Source organism: Schistocerca gregaria, chromosome 5, assembly GCF_023897955.1.
Source record: "Schistocerca gregaria isolate iqSchGreg1 chromosome 5, iqSchGreg1.2, whole genome shotgun sequence".
Lineage (NCBI taxonomy): Eukaryota > Metazoa > Arthropoda > Insecta > Orthoptera > Acrididae > Schistocerca > Schistocerca gregaria.
The window spans coordinates 248,669,654-248,693,696 of NC_064924.1; the positions used below are offsets into that span (position 1 = coordinate 248,669,654).

The 24,043-nt window shown below is 43.1% G+C and overlaps 1 protein-coding gene across 1 annotated transcript in view; it reads left to right on the forward strand.

Annotated features, from left to right (window-relative positions):
* Positions 1-13,298: 13,298 nt before the first annotated feature.
* LOC126272046 (thrombospondin type-1 domain-containing protein 4) overlaps positions 13,299-24,043 on the forward strand; it is a 2,052,781-nt gene continuing 2,042,036 nt past the window's right edge. The window contains exon 1 of the mRNA XM_049974560.1: positions 13,299-13,520. Within this exon, the coding sequence (XP_049830517.1) occupies positions 13,501-13,520 (20 nt within the window). The 5' untranslated portion in view covers positions 13,299-13,500. The remainder of the gene's footprint in view (positions 13,521-24,043) is intronic.

The window sequence follows — 24,043 nt, forward strand, 5'->3', positions numbered from 1 at the left end:
TCTCTGTTGACTGCTGTTTCTTCTTCTACCACGTTATCAAAGAAGTTTTCCATTCATAGAGCACTTGAGACTACACCTTCCACCTACATGCTCTCTCCTCTGCATTTGACACAGCAATTCCCACAGCACCCTTATCGTTACCACTTTCGCTTTTAATTTCACCTAAGTTTATTCTGACTTTTCTGTATGTCAGTCCTTCCACAATCATTTCATTTTCGATTTCTTCATATTTTTCCTACAGCCATTTCGGCTTAGTTTCCCTGCATTTCCTGCTTGTTTCATTTCTAAGTGACTTGTATTTCCGCATATCTGAATTTTCCTGAACATTTTTTCTACTTTCATTCGTCGATCAACTTAATTATTTCTTCTATCAGCCATGATTTCTTTGCAGCTGAATTCCTTGTACCCATGACTTTCTTTCCAACTTCTTCGATTGTCCTTTTCAGAGACGTCCATTCGTCTTCAAGAGAACTGCCTGCTCAGGTATTGCTTAGCGCTATATCTGTAGCCTTTGAGAACTTCACGAGTATTCCTTCACTCCTTAGTGCACTTCTTTCCGCATTGATTCTTCCTGACCAGTGTCTTGAACTTCATCTTACTCTTCAGTACTACTGCATTGTGATCTGAGTCAATTTCTGCTCCTGGCTGCGACTTCAATATCTGATTTCGGAATCTCTGCCTAATCACGATACGGTATAATTGAAATCTTCCCGTTTTCCTGACATTTTTCAGGTGTACCTCCTCTTCTTTTGATTCTTGAAGAGAGTATTGCTATCGCTAGTTGAAATTTATTGCGGAATTCAGTCTTTTTTCTCTCTCATTCCCTGTACTAAGCCAATATTATTTCGTAACCCTTTTTGCTACACCTTCCCCTACAGCCACATTTGATTTTCATCTTCCATTAAGAACTTAATTACCCGGTCAATATCGTAGTATACTTTCTCTCTCTCTCTTCATCTTCATCTTGCGGCATCGTCATGTATAGCTGAAGAACTATCGTTGTTGGTGTAGGTTTTCTGTCAATTCTGATAACAACCCTCACACCGAACTGTTCGCAGCAACTCATTCTAAGACTCACTCTAAGACCTATGGAGCAGTTATACAAGTACTCAATCTAAATTAAAGGAATTCCATTGCCAATGCTGTAGGATAGTTTTCACGTGACAGAGGTATGGAGGTTGTACAAATGTAATGTATTATTTGATACGGCCTGTAGTATGTACACCAATGTGACTAGATCTTTTAAGAATAAGCTCATATAATATAGGCTACTGTACAAACAGATAGTGGCGATCAGTGCTTGTATAAAATACACAAATAAGCAAATTATAAAAATTACCAAAGAAAAAAACAACGACCAAACATGTCACCACATAATAGTATGTAGCCCGCTGTCTACGTGATTTATGACAAAATGTAAAATGCTGTTCGAAGTTAAAGTCCACATAATGAACACCAAGAAATTATATAGGATAGTAGTGTTTCAAATCTAATGTGAACCACATAAAATATATCCACAACAACGTAAGTATGTAGGCGGACCTGAGATTTAAGAGGCCGGGCGGTTCTAGGCGCTACAGTCTGGAACTGCGCGACCGCTGCTGTCGCAGGTTCGAATCCTGCTCGGGCATGGATGTGCGTGATGTCCTTAGGTTAGTTTAAGTAGTTCTAAGTTCTAGGGGACTGATGACCTTAGAAGTTAAGTCTCATAGTGCTCAGAGCCATTTCTTTTTTATATATTTAAGAATACATAGTGTCATGTCATCATCTTCATTTAAGACTGATTATGCCTTTCAGTGTTCAGTCTGGAGCATAACCCTCTTATAAAATTCCTCCATGATCCTCTATTCAGTGGTAACATCGGTGCCTCTTCTGATGTTAAACCTATTACCTCAAAATCATTCTTAACCGAATCCAGGTACCTTCTCCATTGTTGTCCCGACTCATCCTACCCTCTGCTGCTGAACCCATGAGTCTCTTGGGTAAAATTGCTTCTCCCATGAGTGTAACATGACCCCACCATCTAAGCCTGTTCATCCTGACTGCTACATCTATAGAGTTCATTCCCAATTGATTTCCTCATTATGGACACCCTCCTGCCATTGTTCCCATCTACTAGTACCTGCAATCACCCTAGCTACTTTCATATCCGTAACCTCAACCTTGTTGATAAGGTAACCTGAATCCCTCCAGCTTTCCCTCCCATACAACAAAGTTGGTCGAAAGATTGAACGGTGCACTGATAACTTAGTCTTGGTGCTGACTTCCTTCTTGCGGAAGGGAGTAGATCGTAGCTGAGCGCTCACTGCATTAGCTTTGCTACACCTCGCTTCCAGTTCTTTCACTATGTTGCCATCCTGTGAGAATATGCATCCTAAGTACTTGAAACTGTCCACCTGTTCTAACTTTGTTCCTCCTATTTGGTACTCAATCCGTTTATATTTCTTTCCCACTGACATTACTTTCGTTTTGGAGATGCTAATCTTCATACCACAGTCATTACATTTCTGATTTAGCTCTGAAATATTACTTTGCAAACTTTCAATCGAATCTGCTATTACAACTAAGTCATCCGCATATGCAAGACTGCTTATTTTGTGTTCACATATCTTAATCTCACCCGGCCAGTCTATTGTTTTCAACATATGATCCATAAATAATATGAACAACAGTGGAGACGGGTTGCAGCCTTGTCTTACCCTGAAACTACTCTAAACCATGAACTCAATTTACCGTCAACTCTAACTGCTGCCTGACTATCCATGTAAAGACCTTTAATTGCTTGCAAAAGTTTGCCTCCTATTCCATAATCTCGTAGAACAGAGAATAACTTCCTCCTAGGAACCCGGTCATATGCCTTTTCTAGATCTATAACTCATAGATACAATTCCCTGTTCCACTCATAACACTTCTCCATTATTTGCCATAAGCTAAAGATCTGGTCCTGACAACCTCTAAGAGGCCTAAACCCATACTGATTTTCATTCAATTGGTCCCCAACTAATACTCGCACTTTCCTTTCAAAATACCTGAGAAGATATTACCCACAACGCTGATTAAAGAGATACCTCTGTAGTTGTTACAATCTTTTATTTTTGCATGTTTAAAGATTGGTGTGATTACTGCTTTTGTCCAGTCTGATGGGAACCTGTCCCGACTCCCAGGCCATTTCGATTATCCTGTGTAGCCATTTAAGACCTGACATTTCACTGCATTTGATGAGTTCCGACTTAATTTCATCCACCCAAGCTGCTTTGTTGCACTGCAATCTATTGACCATTTTCTCCACTTCCTCAAACGTGATCCTATTTCCATCGTCATTCCTATCCCATTCTACCTCGAAATCTGAAACATTACTGATTGTATTTTCGCCTACATTGAGCAACTCTTCACGATATTCCCTCCATCTGCCCAAGGAATTCACAGGATTCATCAGCAGTTTTCCTGACCTGACCAAAATACTTGTCATTTCCTTCTTACCTCTCTTTCGAAGACTGCTAATTACACTCCAGAATGGTTTTCCAGCAGCTTGCCCCATAGTCTCCAACCTGTTTCCAAAGTCTTCCTAAGATTTCTTCTTGTATGCTACAATTATCTGTTTGGCTTTGTTTCTTTCTTCATCATAGCTTTCTCTGTCTACCTGAGTTCTAGTATGTAGCCATTTTTGATACGCCTTCTTTTTCCTTTTACAGGCTGCCTTGACTGTGTCATTCCACCAAGCTGTTTGCTTCATCCTACTTTTACACACTATTGTTCCAAGACATTCTTTAGCCACTTCTAGTACTGTGTCCCTGTACCTTGTCCATTCCTTTCCCAGAGACTGTAATTGACTACATTCAACTAACTGGTGCCTTTCTGAGATCGCTGTTATGTACTTGTGCCTGATTTTCTTACCCTGAAGTTTCTCCCCTCTGATTCTCCTACATATGAACCTGACCTCCTGCACTTTCGGCCTCACAATCCCAATTTCACTGCAGATTAAATAATGATCAGTGTCATCAAAGAATCCCCTGAATACACGTGTGTCCCTCACAGCCTTCCTGAATTCCTGATCTGTTATTATATAGTCAATGACAGATCTGGTTCCCCTGCCTTCCCAAGTAAACCGATGAATGTTCTTATGTTTTAAAAAGGTTTACTAAGCCCATACTGGCGCAGAAATCCAAGAGTTGTTTCCCGTTCCTGTTGGCCTCCATATCCTCTCCAAATTTACCCATAACCTTTTCATACCCGTCTGTTCGATTTCCAATCCTGGCATTAAAATCACCCATGAGCAGAAGACTGTCCTTGTCCTTTACTCTAACAGCTACATCACTGAGTGCCTCATAAAAACTATCCATCTTATCTTGGTCTGTCCCTTCACAATGCGAATATACTGACACAATCCTAATTTTCTTGCTAGACACTGTCAAATCTATCCACATAAGTCGTTCGTTTACATACCTTATTGCAACTACGCTGAGTTCCATTTCTTTCCTGATGTAAAGCCCTACACCCAATTGTGGTACTCCTGCTTTGACTCCTGACAGGTAGACCTTGTATTCTCCCACTTCCTCTTCTTTCTCACCCCTTAACCGAATGACACTAACAGCTAAAACGTCCAGCCCCATCTTACTTGCTATCTCTGCCAGCTCTACCTTCTTCCCAGAGTAGCCCCCATTGATATTAATAGCTCCCCATCTCATTACCATTTGTTTGCCAAGTCGTATCTTAGGAGTCAGTTAGAGGCGGAACTCCGTCACCTCCACAGCTCCGAGGCATTTTGCTCTGATTGTTGCCAGCATTATATTTAAAGTACCTGGGAAGCCGGTTGCTAGCCTTATTTGCCCCGAGTCCCATTGAGTTTTACCCCTAACGGCTGAGGGACTAACCGGTGGATTTGGTAGTCTTTGCCGTATGAGCACAAAGGTGACCACGACTCAGAATATGTCCGAGATGCCCAGCCTTATTCCAAAGTAACTGGTATCCCGACTGTTGGGACAGCTTACTTAGCCACTCACACGTTGCCCGTGGTTCATGAACAAGGACATGACTACAGGAACCCACATCATGAACCATAGTGTCCTGTATTGCAAGGAATTGAAATTCAGATAACTTTATAAGAGATACATTTTTCTGATTAAATTCCACCTAGATCTAGCCATAAATTGCGTTGTACCTGGGATTCATACTGCAATTTCTTTAGAATGTGTCATAAATTACTTGCATGTGGTCGTTAGGAATACAGCAGTTAACTCTTTTTTCGTTGCCATTGTAAAAAGAAAAGAAAGTTTTATGAGAAATATCTATACTGTATCTATTCTCAGTCTTTAAATCGTTATGTGGCCTTTTCCGACTTGTTTATCAACGTATTTAATTTGAACATGCCATAAGTTCGGCTACTTTGTGAATACATTAAATAATAAATGTGGATATATACAGGGTGTTACAAAAAGGTACGGCCAAACTTTCATGAAACATTCCTCACACACAAAGGAAGAAACTAATGTTATGTGGACCTGTGTCCGGAAACGCTTACTTCCCACGTTGGAGCTCATTGTATTACTTCTCTTCAAATCACATTAATCATGGAATGGAAACACACAGCAACAGAACGTACCAGCGTGACTTCACTTTGTTACAGGAAATGTTCAAAATCTCCTCCGTTAGCGAGGATACATGCATCCACCCTTCGTCGCATGGAATCCCTGATGCACCGATGCAGCCCTGGAGAATAGCGTATTGTATCACAGCCGTCCACAATACGAGCACGAAGAGTCTCTACATTTGGTACCGGGGTTGCGTAGACAAGAGCTTTCAAATGCCTCCATAAATGAAAGTCAAGAGGGTTGAGGTCAGGAGAGCGTGGAGGTCATAGAACTGGTCCGCCTCTACCAATCCATCGGTCACCTAATCTGTTATTGAGAAGCGTACCAAAACTTCGACTGAAATGTGCAGGATCTCCATCGTGCATGAACCACATGTTGTGTCGTACTTGTAAAGGCACATGTTCTAGCAGGACAGGTAGAGTATCCAGTATGAAATCATTATAACGTGCTCCACTGAGGGTAGGTGTAAGAACATGGGGCCCAATCAAGACGTCACCAACAATGCCTGCCCAAACGTTCTCAGAAAATTTGTGTTGATGACGTGATTGCACAACTGCTTGTGGATTCTCGTCAGCCCACACATGTTGATTGTGAAAATTTACAATTTGATCACGTTGGAATGAAGCCTCGTCCGTAAAGAGAACATTTGCACTGAAATGAGTATTGACACATTGTTGGATGAACCATTCGCAGAAGTGTAACCGTGGAGGCCAATCAGCTGCTGATACTGCCTGCACACGCTGTAAATGGTACGGAAACAACTGGTTCTCCCGTAGCACTCTTCATTCAGTGACGAGGTCAACGTTACCTTGTACAGCAGATTTTCTCTGACGCTGACATTAGGGTTATCGTCAACTGCACGAAGAATTACCTCGTCCATTGCAGGTGTCCACGTCGTTCTAGGTCTTCCCCAGTCGCGAGTCATAGGCTGGAATGTTCCGTGCTCCCTAAGACGCCGATCAATTGCTTCGAACGTCTTCCTGTCAGGGCACCTTCGTTCTGGAACTCTGTCTCGGTACAAACGTACCGCTCCACGCCTATTGCCCCGTGCTAATCCATACATCAAATGGGCATCTGCCAACTCCGCATTTGTAAACATTGCACTAACTGCAAAACCACGTTCGTGATGAACACTAACCTGTTGATGCTACGTACTGATGTGCTTGATGCTATTACTGTAGAGCAATGAGTCGCATGTCAACGCAAGCACCGAAGTCAACATTACCTTCCTTCAATTGGGCCAACTGGCGCTGAATCGAGGAAGTACAGTACATACTGACAAAACTAAAATGAGCTCTAACATGGAAATTAAGCGTTTCTGGACACATGTCCACGTAACATATTTTCTTTACTTGTGTGTGAGGAATTTTTCCTGAAAGTTTGGCCGTACCTTTTTGTAATAATATTGTATACCAAGATATGCAAAAATTTTAATGAGTTTTAAACAATTTTTGACAACTACTTTGTAACTAAAAAAAGATTTGTTTTTCTTATGTTCTCTGATTTGGATGAGTCCTTGGATGGTAAAACTGTACATCTTGCATTTTAAACCATTTTGTGGATACGTATTTTTACTTATGCGTTGTACAGTACGACGTATTGCCGTTAGTTACTGATATAGTGCCACGTTTTGGATGCTCATAACATCTACAATGTTTACTCCCGGATCTCAGCCCTCATTTGGCTGCTAAGCGAATATGAGAATGAACAATCGGTTCGCTATGCATGATATTTTATGTACCGGTAGTTTTACTTCTGACATGCCGATATATTACGCTTTACATGTTCTTTAAATGTCTTTTTACGATGCGGCACAATATATTGTGCACATGGACGAGATTCTTAGAAGTGTAGTGTTTATATATCCATATTTTGTATAAAAAAAGAAAGTCACATAACTACGTCATACCTGATTTGTATAGACACATTGTGCTTACAACTCGATCTGTGCCTTACAGATCCGAAGATGACAACATTTGCCGAAACGGGTAATCTAAATAATGCTGTACAAACGTTACAAATGTATTCGGGGTTTTTTGAAGCACTTTACTTTTGTTTTCAATTTAATCTAGATCGCCCCAAAATTAGAACATACAATAATGCATATGTTACGTCCTGTATCGCATAGTGTCAGAACAGGCGCTAAACGCACTTCGATAACAGCGTTCGTGTTTCTTTGCATTCCTCAGTGTTGTGTGTTATACATTTTGGTTATTGCATATTACAGGCTCCACTGTTTTGAGGCTACTTTCACAGAAACGAGCTGCCAGAGACATTGGTTTCCTTATATCAAAATACTCAGCAGGTATCCCTGGAAAACCTCTGAAAGTTTGTCGGTGGAGTTCTGGCTCGCGATGTATAGTAAATCGTTAAATGAAAACGTCCTATCAGGGTAAACACATCTCCACTCTTACTGTAGGAAATCTTAAATCGCAGTTAACAGCATTCTCAACGCAAAATCGATTGTGAGAGAAAGCCATCTCAGAGTGAAGACTCAAAAATACTTACCTAGTGGTGTAGATAAGCTGAGCGCGCACTAGTAGAAAGATAGATGAAGCCTGTCTGCAGATGCAATTCACAAGTAGCAAACTACACTGTTACGCAAAGGCTTAAACGGAAGTAACTTTTGCATGATTTGTCACTGCCAAGTAACACTGCTTAATCAAAGATAGACATTACATGGTAAGAACTGCTGCAGCATAATACAGAAGGTAACTGAAAGAAATAAGCAATTAATTAGACGAAGGGAAATGACATTTTTATTGAAGGAAAATCATTACAATGAAGTCACAGTTGTTTTGATAGTCTCCTGGACATTACAAAAGTCGGCACACGGTTCTTAATAGTGTGTGTAATCATCATGGACGGCAATCCGTGCTCCCATACTGGTCACAAGATTAACAGGGAGTGGTAGGGCTTTATATTCTTCTACCAGCGTGGTTGACAACGGCCGGATGGTTGTTGTTGCATACAAACATGATGCATTACATCTAAAATGGTTCAAATGGCTCTACGCAATATGGGACTTAATATCTGAGGTCATCAGTCCCCTCGACTTAGAACTACTTAAACCTAACTAACCTTAGGACATCACTCACATCCATGCCCGAGGTAGGATTGGAACCTGCGACCGTAGCAGCAGAGCGGTTCCGGACCGAAGCCCCTAAAACCGCTCGACCACAGGCATTAGATCTCCCAAACGCATCCCGCGCGTGCCGGATGGGATGAGAGCAGAATGAAACTTCGTGGCAGATTAAAAGTGTTTGCCGGACCGAGTCTCGAACTCGGGACCTTTACCTTTCGCGGGTAAATGCTCTACCACTTGCCCGCGAAAGGCAAAGGTCCCGAGTTCGACTCTCGGTCCGGCACACAGTTTTAATGTGCCACGAAGTTTCATATCAGCGCGCACTCCACTGTAGAGTGAAAATTTCATTCCAGAGCAGAAAGCATTCCTTGAAAGACGGCAAACCCACTGTACTCCTTCCCTGGATGTGTCTTCATTTTTATGGATTACAAGGCGGGGTCGCGTCGAACAGCGCAAGTAGAGGAGCTATTGGAGCAACACGATATTCAGTTACTTCCATCGAGCTGTGCTGTCAACCGCTCTGGTGATAGGATGGAGCGCCCTTCCACAACAACTCCTTATTAATCTTGTGACCAGCACCCGGAGCAAGTTGCAGAACATGAACTGCTGTCCATTGTTATCACATCCGTATTAAGAACGATGAAACGTCCATGGCACCATCATAAACCGAGGTGATGTGAATGCCATAAATGTCTTTGAATAAAACTGTAGCTTCATTGCGTATTTTTTACAGCAAAGTGCAACACTGTAGCAGTTCCCTCTATATAATTTCAACTTTCATAGAGTTGTATTATGTGGAAAAAGCGAAAAGATTCACTGGCGCCAACGGTACACGTCTTCAAAGCATCCTCTCCGTGTTTGAGACACTCAAGATCACTCAGTCTATCCATAACCTGTAATTCCTGTACAAAGCACCTGGTTTAGAATGTGCTGGGATGGCAGGGTTCATGTCGATCACACACGACGCTGGCTGTGCGACGCTGCGAATTCAGCGACGTATGATAACTCGAGGTTGACCTCCAGCGGGTGGCGAGCTCGCCGTGAATCCTCCGTCACTCGCCTTACGCCTGACTTGTGAAGCTACATATGCAGACAGAGGTCGCTGCTTACAAACACGTCCACAAAGTTGCAAATAACAATGAATAGTCAAAGAAACTGGTTGTTCATGTTGTGGTCTTCAGTGCTGAGACTGGTTTGATGCAGCTCTCCATGCTACTCTATCCTGTGCAAGCTTCTTCATCTCCCAGTACCTACTGCAGCCTACATCCTTTTGAATCTGCTTAGTATATTCATCTCTTGGTCTCCTTCCACAATTTTTACCCTCCACGCTGCACTCCAGTACTAAATTGGTGATACCTTGGTTCCTCAGAGCCGGCCGTGGTGGCCGTGGGGTTCTAGGCGCTGCAGTCCGCAACCGCGGGACTGCTACGGTCGCAGGTTCGAATCCTGCCTCGGGCACGGATGTGTGTGATGTCCTTAGGTTAGTTAGGTTTAAGTAGTTCTAAGTTCTAGGGGACTGATGACCTAAGATGTTAAGTCGCATAGTGCTCAGAGCCATTTGAACCATTAGATGCCTCAGAACATGTCCTACCAACCGAGCCCTTCTTCTAGTCAAGTTGTGCCAAAAACTCCTCTTCTCCCCAATTCTATTCAATACCTCCTCATTAGTTATGTGATCTACCCATCTAATCTTCTGCATTCTTCTATAGCATCACAGCTCTAAAACTCCTATTCTCTTCTTGTCTAAACTATTTATGGTCCACGTTTCACTTCCATACATGGCTATACTCCATACAAATACTTTCGGAAACGACTTCCTGACATTTAAATCTATACCCGATGTTAAAATATTTTACTTCTTCAGAAACGCTTTTCTTGCCATTTCCAGTCTACATGTTATGTCCTCTCTACTTCGACCATCATCAGTTATTTTGCTCCCCAAATAGCAAAACTCCTTTACTACTTTAAGTGCCTCATTTCCTAATCTAATACCCTCAGCATCAACCGACTCAATTCGACTACATTCCATTATCCTCGTTTTGCTTTTGTTGATGCTCATCTTATATCCTCCTTTCAAGACCCTATCCATTCCGTTCAACTGCGCTTCCAAGTCCTTTCCTGTCTCTGACAGAATTACAATGTCATCGGTGTACCTCAAAGTTTTTACTTCTTCTCCATGGATTTTAATACCTACTCCGAACTTTTCTTTTGTTTCCTCTATTGATTACTCAATATACAGATTGAATAACACCGGGGATATGCTCACTCCCTTCCCAACCACTGCTTCCCTTTCATACCCCTCGACTCTTATAACTGCCATCTGCTTTCTGTACAAATTGTAAATAGCCTTTTGCTCCCTGTATTTTACCCCTGCCACCTTCAGAATTTGAGTATTCCAATAAACATTGTCAAAAGCTTTCTCTAAGTCTACAAATGCTAGAAACGTAGGTTTGCCTTTCCTTAATATTTCTTCTAAGATAAGTCGTAGGGTAAATATTGCCTCACGTGTTCCAATATTTCTACGGAGTCCAACTGATCTTCCCCGAGGTCGGCTTCTATCAGTTTTTCCATTCGTCTGTAATGAATTCCCGTTAGTGTTTTGCAGCTGTGACTTATTAAACTGATAATTCGATGCTCCTGCCTAATACCGTGTAGGACCCCGGCAAGTAACCAGAAGTGCTGCAACATGACGTGGCATAGACTCGACTAATGTCTGAAGTAGTGCTTGAGGGAATTAACACCATGAATCCTGCAGGGCTGTCCATAAGTTCGTAAGAGTACGAGGCGGTGGAGATCTCTTCTGAACAGCTCGTTACAAGGCATCTCAGATATGCTCAATAATGTTCATGACAAGGAAGTTTGGATGCCAGCGGAAGTGTTTATACTCAGAAGATGGTTCCTGGAGACGCGCTGTAGCAATTATGGACGTGTGGGGTTCGCATTGTGCTGCTGGAATTGTCCAAGTCCGTGGGAATGCACAATGCACATGAATGGATGCAGGCGATCAGACCGGATGTTTACGTACGTTTCACCTGTCAGAGTCGTATCTAGACGTATCAGTCATCAACAGTTCCATGTCGATGTTGACGGGCCCAGGCGAATCGTAAAGCTTTGTGTTGTGCAGTCATCAAGGGTACACGAGAAGGCCTTCAGTTTCGAAAGCTCATATTAACGTTGTTTCGTTGAATGGTTCGCACAGTGCCACTTGTAGATGGCCCTGCAATGAAATCTGCAGCAATCTGCGGAACGGTAGCACTTTTGTCCCGTTGAACGATTCTCTTAAGTCGTCATTGGTCCCGTTGTTGCAGTATCTTTTTCTGGTCGCAGAGATGTCGGAGATGTTATGTTTTACCGGGTTCATAATATTCACGGTACACTCGTGAAATGGTCGTACGGGAAAATCTTCACATCATCGCTATCTTGGAGATGCTGTGCCCCATCGCCCGTGCGCTATAACACCACGTTCGAGCCGGCCGAAGTGGCCGAGCGGTTCTAGGCGCTACACTCTGGAATCGCGCGACCGCTACGGTTGCAGGTTCGAATCCTGCCTCGGGTATGGATGTGTGTGATGTCCTTAGGCTAATTAGCTTTAAGTATTTCTAAGTTCGAGCGAACTGATGACGTCAGATGTTAAGTCCCATAGTGCTCAGAGCCATTTTTTTCTTCTAATTTAAACATCCAACGTAGCTTTTCGTAAGCTCTCTTTTGCTTTCTATGTACACAGTAGCCGCCAAGTTATTTTCTACCATTATCTTGGAAAAAGAAACGTTCTTTACTTTTAGAATGGCTCTCACACTAAGAGAGAGTCATTAACGTAAATCAACGAAAAATGGATTGAATATTAGCGTCATTTCGACAATGAGCTCATTAGAGACGAAGCTGCGGCCGGGGTTGCCGATCGGTTCTAGGCGTTACAGTGTGGAACCTTGCGACCGCTACGGTCGCAGGTTCGAATCCCGCCTCGAGATGGATGTGTATGATATCCTTGTGTTACTTAGGTTTAAGTAGTTCTAAGTTATAGGGGAATGATGGCCTTAAAAGTTAAGTCCCATAGTGCTCAGAGCCATTTAGAGACGAAGCAGAAACTCGGATTAGGGAAGGACGGAAAAGGATAAGGGCGGTACTCCTTCGAAGGAACTAGACCGGTATTTGTCTCAAGCGATTTAGGGAAATCACCGAAAACCTGTATCTGGGCGAATGCGAGACCAGTGTACTAACCACTGCTGAACCTCGCTCGGTGAATCAAGAAAAGTGGTCCTACTATAGATCATCTGACATGATTGCATCGCAGAAGAATATTGTTCGGTACTGATCAGTTTAAAAGAACGTATGTGTCGACAGAATCCTTAAATTTTATTGGTTAAACAGCAGAAGTATAGGAGTTTGTAGCTTCTGAGCAGCACTGTGGCCGTCCACGAAAGAGGTACGAGATGCTTCACAAGGTTCAGACAGCGCCTTCGGCCGGTTCCCCGAACTGGCGCTCGCGAAGATTTTGGCGGTGGCCCTGTCGGACGGAGTGAATGGACCGCCGGAAGGGGAGGGGGCGTGAGGAGAGGGTGGGGGCCGGCACGTGACCCGGCGGCGGCGGCGGCGGCGGCGGCGGCGGCGTCTGCGGCGGCAGGCGGCAGTCTGTGTGCGGACCGCGCGGGCCTCGCTCGCTGCCTGCAAAGTGCCGGTCGGTCGGTCGGTCGGGACGCGCAGTGGAGTGAAGTGGAGTGCTATGCGGCGCTGGGGCCAGCCGCCGCGGCCGGTCGCGCGCCACCGCTCTCTCCGAGCCGACTGCTGCTGCTGATCGCTGCCGACTCCTCCACAGCCACCGCCGCAGACATGCGCCGCCGCGTGCTCAGGTAACACTTGTTAGCTTCTGTGCAGCCGGCAGCTGGTGCGCGCGCGCCGCCACATCCGCCGTGTTTACACCGGCACAGTGTTGTGGCGCTGCGTAGCGTGCAGAGAGGCAGCTTCGTCTCTCGGATCGCTGTCACCTTCTACCGTTCAGATGAGGTACCCGCGGTGACCAGTAAAAAGAGTACCTAACTCTTTCACACTTCGTTGTTATGGCTACAAAAGAGGCATCACAGCATTCCACACTTGAAAAAATACTAGATACGACAATCAGTATTGGCTACAGCGCTTTTTGATGTTTTAGCTCAATGAGATTTTGGCCTACACACACCGTGTCGCTAAAATAGCACCAAAACAGTTTCGTGGACTATGGTCTCTAGAAGAAAGAATTTGCTCTGATTACAGGGGACACAATTCGAATCATTTCCATTAAACAAAAAACGTTATTTATATGAAGCTTCAGCAATTTAAGAACACTCTGTCATTCTGGCTCAATATGCACACTGCAACGATCTGGCACATTACTATTTAATAATTAGAGATGTTAAGACATTAATGAGATCACTAATTTTTGAGCTCTATATGTTTGGTTTGACAAGTGGTTAAAATTTTGATTTCAAAAAGTAGACACCATTTTATTTCTGGATTTTATTTCGTATTTTTTTTAATTTTTCACAGTTTCATGTGACGTATCTAATGAATGAACAGTGAGAAATTGAATTTGCTATCTAGAGAGAAAGTACATTTTAATATTCTCATATTGTATGTAACTCATATTTCCTCGAATACATGAGGCGTATCGACTATAGCATTGCCCCACATTTTATATCCATGGACCCTTCACAAATAATTAGTCAAAAATAAATAAATACAAAACAATAATGATAAACATTTTCGGGTGTTCAGCTCTCACTTCCAGATATTGCGAAGATCACTTACTGGTGACCCCATTAGATATTATACTCTCTTTTCCTCTTGGAAAGTCGTTTGGAGAAAACTTTACATCAAGTATCAGAATTTAATGATCTTAGTTATCCACTTCCACTTTCATGACTGTGGTGAATAAGATGCTTCACTTTTTTCTCATTTTCGGACAAACACAATTGTAAAGGACACTTCTACTGTTTCATGGCGAACATCTCGAAACAAAATATACGGTAAGTGATATTAAGTAGCGTATATCTCACAGTGTCCTAAAGATATTCAGATTTTGTCTTAAATCTGTTCTAATCCGGGATGACACATAACGCTCTTTGTTTTTGGCTTCATTTTTCAAATAGGAGATTCCCAGATTTTTAATGACAGCTGATAGTTCTTGACAAGTAGGTAATAGTGCTGAAACAAATGTCGAAGTAAAAATCCACCAGCCTGGAAATATGCTATATGTGAAGTAGGAGTCTACAGACACAACGCGTATACAGGTCTACCTCCGGGCAAACATAGCGTAGTGAGTTGACGCATTACGACTTTCCAGTGCTATCCCAATTTATTTGCTCTAAATGCTTAACTACAACCGTATCAATCACTAACATCATTGTATGTCTAGTATTCATACACTATCAGATATTGTTATAACAGCCGGCCGCTGTCCCCGAGCGGTTCTAGGTGCTTCAGTCCGGAATCGCGCTGCTGCTACGGTCGCAGGTTCGAATCCTTCCTCGGACATGGATGTGTGTGATGACCTTAGGTTAGTTAGGTTTAAGTAGTTCTAAGTCTCGGGGACAGATAACCTCAGATGTTAAGTCCCATAGTGCTCAGAGCTATTTGAAGTGTTTCAATATGTTCTATCAAAACGTAGTTGCTTTAATGTCATGCTAGACACGAACGTTACGATTCGTCGGGACACGGTGATGTACACAGTCGTTTCTATGCCATTACATAGCACCTTGTTGCGATGATTTGAAGCATTTAGCAAATATTTGAGGAGTACTTCCAATATATCTGATATACATACCCAAATTTGATACCAAAATATTTATTACCGTTTCTCGCTCGAAGTAATAAACCTGACATACGTCTAAAGACATGCACTGTGGGCTATAATAATCTGATATTTGCTGTTTGTTGCCGTCCGTGGTGGCCGTGCGGTAGTAGGCGCTGCAGTCCGGAACCGCGGGACTGCTACGGTCGCAGGTTCGAATCCTGCCTCGGGCATGGATGTGTGTGAAGTCCTTACGTTTGTTAGGTTTAAGTAGTTCTAACTTCTAGGGGACTGATGACCTCAGATGTTAAGTCCCATAATGCTCAGAGCCATTTGAACCATTTTGCTGTTTGTTGTTGTTCGTCATCACTTTGACATACTTTCTTCTGATACTTTCGCTGACCTCCCGCAGTGATCACTGAGAAATTCAGCCTTGAGTTTGACTCGAATTCGTGATTAAGAATTGCACGGGATTAGCCGAGTGGTCTAGGCGCTGAGGTCATCCACTGTGCGGCTTCGAGTCCTCCCTATGGAATGGGTGTGTGTGTTTGTCCTTAGGATAATTTGGATTAAGTAATGTGTATGCTTATTGAATGATGACCTTAGCAGTTAAGTCCCATAAAATTTCACAGAAATTTGAACATTTTTGAACATAATTAATAGAGTGGTTGCCTATTCTGGAGTCCAGTCCAGATTAATGGTAATCGAGATTTCACTTCATTTGTTCAGGTGACTATGGTATGGATTCTCTTACGATCCCCGTCCAGAAGCAGAGATCCGTCTACTGCAAACTCTTCTGGTCGTTGAAATTTCTTTATTTGGTGTTAGTTCTGTCATTAACGTTTTATGCATAAGAATGGAGTCATTCCGTAAAACAGGAAGAATGTGGTATCGTCAACGTCAGTGAGAGCGTCTTCTGCTTCAGTTTTGGACACACCAAAACTGTCGTCTACAGCAGACGCGACAATTCCTGGAAATACTTTTCTATCCCCGGCAAATACAGCTTCGGTCTTCAGAGGAAGAACAGCAGAATAGCACTGCACACCACTACTCTGGTGTAACAGCAAGTTATTCTGAACTAACGGTGAATGATTTAATCAAATGATGTTTACTATCCATAAAATACCCCAGTGTACCAGAGTACGCCTGTGCGAGATTCCATTTATTTCACACCCGTTACGAAACCGAACTGCTACGTCAGTATGTTCCCATTCACCATTTAGTAGATCTACTTGTGATCCATTTGTTTATTCTGCTTATTCAGTAACATTTGGATGTATTATGTACCTTAGCGACACGATATACGTGTTAGAGAATCTGTTTAAGTCCGACAGACAGTGAGGTTAAGCCTCGAGTTGAACTGCAGCGTGAAGCGTCGCCTGCAGATCAGTGCAAGCACTCGGCACGGAGGGAAGATAAGTTTACTGGCAAGTGGCTGACCTACGGACTTACTTCCTCCGTTATCACGGATTACTTAAGCGCCCATAACATCTGCATTTTTCAGTCGCCTCGCTGCGCTCTTTCACAGACGGGAGGTGACGTCGCGGGACAGGATGCGCCAGCTGCATAATCCTCTTGCTTTCTTCCCGCCTCTGCCTGGCGGAATCCTGTTTTTCACACACTTTAGTGTAAAAATATGGAAAACAGCAGGATTCACCGTCCCGTCGTTGAGGATACCGCGCAGACATTTAACAAGTATGGCCCTAAAAGGCGGTCGTGTTCTTTTCAAAGAAACACTTCGAGAATTCAACACAGGTGATTTATCGACATTATAGATTGGTGGGTTAGGATTTGAAAGGACGCAGCTCCCTGTAATACCACTGTCTTAACCGCTTATAGCCGGTCGGAGTGGTCATGCGCTTCTAGGCCCTACAGTCTGGAACCGCGAGACCACTACGGTCGCAGGTTCGAATCCTGCCTCGGGGATGGATGTGTGTGATGTCCTTAGGTTAGTTAGGTTTAAGTAGTTCTAAGTTCTAGGGGACTGATGACCTCAGAAGTTGAGTCCCATAGTGCTCAGAGCCATTTGAACCATTTTTTTCAGCCGCTTATACCCCTTCCTTACCCCCAATGCACTCACAGTGTTAATTTTAATATGATCACCGTCCATTACATTACTCAACTAACATGCTTTTAAACCTTCTTCTTCTTTCTTCTTCTTCTTCTTCTTCTTCTTCTTCTTCTTTCACTTACGCCATAGTCTCGCAGCGATCGCAGGGCCGGCGTGGCTACAACGGATTTGGCCATGTTAGTTTGAGGGATGGCCGGCTGCCCTTCCTGTCGCTACCTCGTACCCCCCAGGACGGAATCAGTGTACCCCAACTGTCTCCGTCTAATGTAAATCGTGAAATATTGCGGACGTGTTTCAAATGTCTGCGACGCGTGTAATTGAGGCGGAACGTGGGGACCAGCCCGGTATTCACCTAGCGGTATGTGGAAAACTGCCTAAAAACCACATCCAGTCTGGCCGACACACCGGCTGTCGTCGTTAATCCGCCGGCCGGATTCGATCCGGGGCCGGCGCGCCTTCCCGAGTCCAGGATGAAGCGCGTTACCGTGATCAGCTACCCTGGCTGGTAACATGCTTGTAAACCTTCTGTGCGTGATATTGTGATTAGTTCAGGACGTATCCATCTCATTCAGTAAATAAGTTCTTAATTTTCGTGATGTGGAATTGGGTGTATACAAGCGGTGACCGGAGGGCTTTTGTAATACCTTCACACATCTTATTGTTTCACTTATAAATTCGACTACACTAACCTAACACAAAAAATCTTAACTTTCTAAATCTCTGAGTTCTGCGGAAAGCAAGAGAGTTTCTTCGACAACTCAGAGGGAACTCCTGCTGCTATAACCTCACAAACAGCTGGACGACGTAATCGGGCAAAAGAGTGCAAAATGATCTTCAGCTGAAGTTTAGAACCAGTAGACAGTTTCATTTTCTGTCCTTGTCATTGTGCCAGAAAATTGCTTTTTATACGAAGTGCACTGTGTCTTCTTACCTCCTATTATTGTGGACCACCTTATTTTGACATTATGTAAGAAAAAGGTGTTAAAGACAACTTCAACCTTCGCATCTTGTTCTGCATATTTCGTGAGATTCTCTGGTTTCCTTTCGTCTACTTCAACTAGATACGTTCTCTCCAAGCTGCTTTGTCGTGTATGTTACTATAGCGAATGGTACGCGAACGTAACGACTTTTGGTAACTTCACGGTCTTCACGCAAGAAATACACTATGTGATCAAAAGCGTCCGGGCACGTGGCTTAACAGGACTTGCTTACCCTCCATCGGTAATGCTGGAATTTAGTGTGGTATTGGCCCACCGTTAGACTTGATGACAGCTTCCACTCTCATAGGCTTGCGTTCAGTGAGGTGGTGGATGGTTTCTTGCTGAATGGCAGCCCATTCTTCACCGAGTGTTGCACTGAGGAGAGGTATCGAAGTCGGTCCTTGAGGCCTGGCACCAAGTCATTATTCGAAACCATCCCAGAGGTGTTCAGTAGGATTCTGGTCAGGACTCTGTGCAGGCTAGTCCATTACACAGATATTACTGTCGTGTAACCACTCCTCCTCAGGCCGTGCATAACGAACAGGTGTTCGATCGTGTTGAAAGATGCAGTCGCCATCCCCGAATTCCTCTTCAACAGTGGGAAGCAAGAAGGTGCTTATAACATCAATGTAGGCATATGACGTTTACCGAGCATTCGCCATACCCACACCCAGCCATCGGATCTCCACATTGTGTACCGTCATTCATCACTCCACACAACGGTTTTCCACTGTTCAGTCGTCCAATGTTTACGCTGCTTACACCAAGCGAGGCGTCGACTGGCATTTACCCGTGTGATGGGTGGCTTACGAGCAGCCGCTCGGCCATGAAATCCGTTTTCTCGCCTTTCCCCTAACTGTCATAGTACTTAAAGTGGGTCGTTATGAAGTTTGGAATTCTTGTGTGACGGTCTGGATAGATGTCTGTCTATTACACATTACGACCCTCTTCAACTGTCGGCGGTCGCTGTCAGTCAAACACGAGGTTGGCCTGTACGATTTGTGCTTTAGATACCCCTTCACGTTCCCACTTCACTATCACATCGAAAACAGAGGACCTAGGGACGTTTAGGAGTGTGGAAATCTCGCGTACAGACGTATGACAAAAGTGACACCCAGTCACCTGGCCACGTTCGAAGTCCGTGAGTTCCGCGGAGCGTCCCATACTGCTCTCTCACGATGTATAATGACTACTGAAGACGCTGCTATGGAATACCTGTCAGTAGGTGGCAGTAAAAGGCACCTAATATGAAAAATGTATGTTTTGGGGGTGTCCGGATACTTTTGATAACATAGTGTACGTAGATGGAAGCTATATATTGGTTGACTGCTCAGGGAACGTACGCTCTTGTGATTTTAACAGGAAGCCACACCGTTATCAATTGCGTCTCTCTCGTATCATCTGACGATGGAGCTGGATGTGCACCTTAGCGAGAAGGGGTCCGAGGTTCGAGTCTGTGTTCGGCGTACATTTTTCATATGCCAGAATCCTCAGAATCAGCACACACCTCGCTGCAGAATGAACGTACTTAAAACTACCGTGAGACATTCGTGATGAAGAAACGAACATGTTGGGATTGTTTCCTAAATGAATTCCCCTAGGCTGTCGCTAGGCCAAACCCGCAAAATCCTTTCTTCCAGGAGTGCTAGCCCGGTAAAGTACGTAGGAGAACCTCTCTGAATTTTGGAATGTAGGAGACAAGAAACTGGGGAAGGGGGGGGGGGGTAATTCTAGGTGCTGTGAGAGAGGGTCGTGAGTCGTGCATGGATAGATCAAACGTTACAGCACTTGGCCGTGAAAAACAAAGTTCCCGAGTTAGAATCCACATACGACACATTCTTTTAGTCTGCCAGGAAGTTCCTATTTACAGTTGTGTGGATTTCACTTCATTCTTAGCACTCGAGATGCATAACTTACATGGTGCATGATGATAAGAGGTTTCGGCTAGGTGGCGCAGTGGCTAAACCATTTGACTCATAATCGAACAGTGTCAGCGACATTACAAGTTTGTTCGGTGACGAAGTCATTGTTCCCAATGAAATATAGTCGTTGTACGATCGTAACGAGATAGAAAGAACTGGAGTAAATTTTCGCTTCTTGTAATGAATGGCAGCTCTGTTTAAATGTGGGTAGATGCTACGGAATGTCTTTGAAAAGAAAGAACGTGATAGCAACCTATTAAAATAGTGTATGGACATCTTGAAAACGTCATTCTATGTAAATATTTAGGGATAATACTAAGAATGAAAAAAAAGTTAACGATCAGGAAAAGTGCAACCAAATTTAATATAAGATGTTAGTGCGATTAATTTCAGAGTATTGCTCCAGCGTTCGGAGTCTTTATCAAGGAGACATGACGATACAAATCAAATTAATTCAAAAGTGTTCTGCTAGGTTAACGACAAAACGGTAAAGTCGTTCTGAAAATGTTACAGAAATGCTCAGGAATCTCACATATTAATTCTTTAAGGAAAGACTACGTAGTTTCAGCGAAACCTCGTTGGAATTAATTTGGAAAACATTTTTTTCAAGGGTAAATGTGGGGCGAAATTGCATTGTAGTAAGACATTGGACTCGCATTCCGAGTGATCACGCTTGGGCCAGACAGTTAGCGTTCCCGTCATTTCCCTGAATAGGTTCAGGCGAATATCGTGATGATTCCTTGGAAAGGACACAGCCGATTTCGCTCCCCATTCTGCAGGAACCCGAACTCGTGTTCCTTCTCCAGTGTCTTCCTTCGAGGAAGACTGTGCAACACCTTCAGATACCTCGGGTAAATGCCTCACCCCCCCCCCCCCCAAAAAAAAAGTGACACATATTGGTTCACGTGCAAAGGCATGTAGATGATTATTATTCCCTAATTCAGTACGTGAAAGGAATAGTACAAAAATCCCTAATAATGATACGAACTACTCTGCGCCATGTACTTAAGAGTGGCTTTCGGAGTACATATGTAGACGCATAATAGTGAACTCTGTGTAGATGGTTCAATTTTATTTATCTTGCTCTCCCTATATCACTTCTAGGGGAAAGTTGGAATGGTTCCCCTTCATTCACTCTTGGTGCTCCATCTCTAATGACGTCAAGGAGCTGTTGAAATCTTAACTATCCTCCTCGAGTCGTTTTTACAGAAGTTTTTTAGATTTTGTTAAGAGATTCAGAACACTGTACCAATCTAATGCCAATCGAATGTGACACACTCATTGTTCATGTTACAATCTGGACAGGTTGCTGCAGTAAGTCCCAATCATTATTTCACTCTCACCATCAGAATGCGGAGGATTAGATATTTGATTGCACCGTTTATATAGTTGCTGTCCTTTCTTTAATTCTCAAAGAACTTGGATTATGGCGTCTCGGCTGGATCCTGTTTGAGGCCATTCCTCCTCCTCGTTATGAAAGTAAATGAGTAAATGTTGGCACTTAACAGTCCAAGGAAACTGTAGATAGCGTTGTTGCCTAGGATCATGTGGCGTAAATGAGGGATTAAAATGTAAAAGTAATGCGACTTTCGTGGTTGTTGGAACACGAATAGCAATGGTCCTGTATGTGCATATTAAATGTGAATGACTCTGACCTATGCGATTCTTCGATGTAAAATCGAAAGCGCAATTTAATCTCTTTCTCTGTGTGGGTAAGCAGCCACAGTCTCCTTCACTTCCCACCAGGGGGCATACGCGTCCTCTGTGGCACAGCGGCGATGCGCGTGAGCTCGCTCTCAGCCTTTTCCACCGGTAACTAGAGGACGGCCATCGAGGACAAGTGCTACGAGTCACGTGGGACATGTTCGCTATATGCGTCTGATGAAGTTGAATATCACTTTTGAACAGCTCTGTGGTTTTCTTTTCTACCTACTTACACGCCAGAGAAGTGCGTCGCTCGGGTTTGGTGGGAGAAGACATTGGAATTTGTCCCCTGTTTGTGTATAAAGAATTCAGAAGCAAACTGGGATTATTGAGCCGTAGTCACCGGCATTCTTGTGCTTGTTTGGTGATTACCACAGTGTACAGACAACACAAACAATAGTTCTGAGCTATCCGCTGCGCCTTATACATTCTTTGTAGTATGTGTGTGCTGTTTTAGATTTAACTCCGATTTCATTACAAGAGTTTACCGGCCAAAACGCAGCTACGTTACATTGCCAAAATCTTTTATGCCACAGTTATTCTGTCTGCCGTGCTTGGGCCCTGTTGGTAGTTTGACATCTATTATTATTTTCCCTGGTTTGCTCTAATTTACTTGTAAGTACTCCTGTTAATTTAGGTTCATTTTTACTATCTTCGTTTTAATTGAAGCCATTTAGGTGTTGTTGTTTAAATTTTGTTCACTTATCCTTTTATAGAACTAGCCTGAATTATTGTAACTTGAAATCAAGCTACGTCCGTTGTATTTTCTCTAGGCTGCTAATTCCATTCTGCTGAATTCCATATTTGGCTGTTTTAGTGAGACAATCGCTACTTACAGAGATCAAGTAATATGTTGAGACTGATGACCTCAGATGTTAAGTCCCATAGTGCTTAGAGCCATTTGAACCAAGTAATATGTTCCTGATTCAAGTAAGAGTAATTTTATGACTAACCTTTTTTTTTAATGTTACCTAAATTGCTCATGCTTGCTGTAACAGTACCTGAACTGATACCACCCTTTACTGAATTTGTTTTGAGACGGAACTTCTATCCCAATATTTCGCAAATTACAAATATTAAACATTTACTGCTGACTTCCTTCAATCACTTGATTGTCATATTTTTGGTATTATAAGAAGTTGAGAAGTTTCCCCAAATTACTCTCCTCCGCGAGAAGGCGTTTTTTTGTGTATGGTCTGGCGCTTTAACACTCCCACACTATTGCTTGCTAACGTATTTCAGAATCTTCGGATTGGACTAAGATTTGCAGTTTATTTGCAGTACTGAGAAGACAGCAGACCCAGGTCATTTCGAGAATTCCTGGTTTGAAGGAGGGAAAGAGTCACTGAAACCAATATCTCTACAGAGCTGCAGCTTTCCAGCCAGTATAGCAGATGGCTAATAGGACCAACACCCTCCTCTCACTGACCCGCTGGTCAAACGGTTTCAGACGCTAAATCCTGCTGACTTCTAATGCGGTATTTTTAAGAAAAGCACAAATTAACTTTTTGTTTAGCCAGAAATTTATTTTACTGTACCTGACGAACACGTGTGCTTGGAGACTGTTGGGGAGTTTGTGCGGTGTTTGGTGGGTGTTTTTATTTTCAAGTGGGTAGAAAAGCAATTAACTACTGAACGTCTTATAATGTTCTGTTTAAATGGTCAGTATATTTCAGAATTTACTTTATATTTCAAGCCACATTCCACACAAAATTACATTGGAATTCATAACAAATGCGAATGTGTACTCGAATACACGTGCCTGTTGTTTTTTCATACAAATTTATAGCAACTAGTTTGACGACTTTCATCAACATTGTCTCTTTTCTACCTTATGTGACTGCCAAAGACCAGCAGTCCAGCTTTCTGACTCATATCAGCAAAACAATCGCTCAAAGTCTGGTGATTAGGATCAATGAAACATAATTTC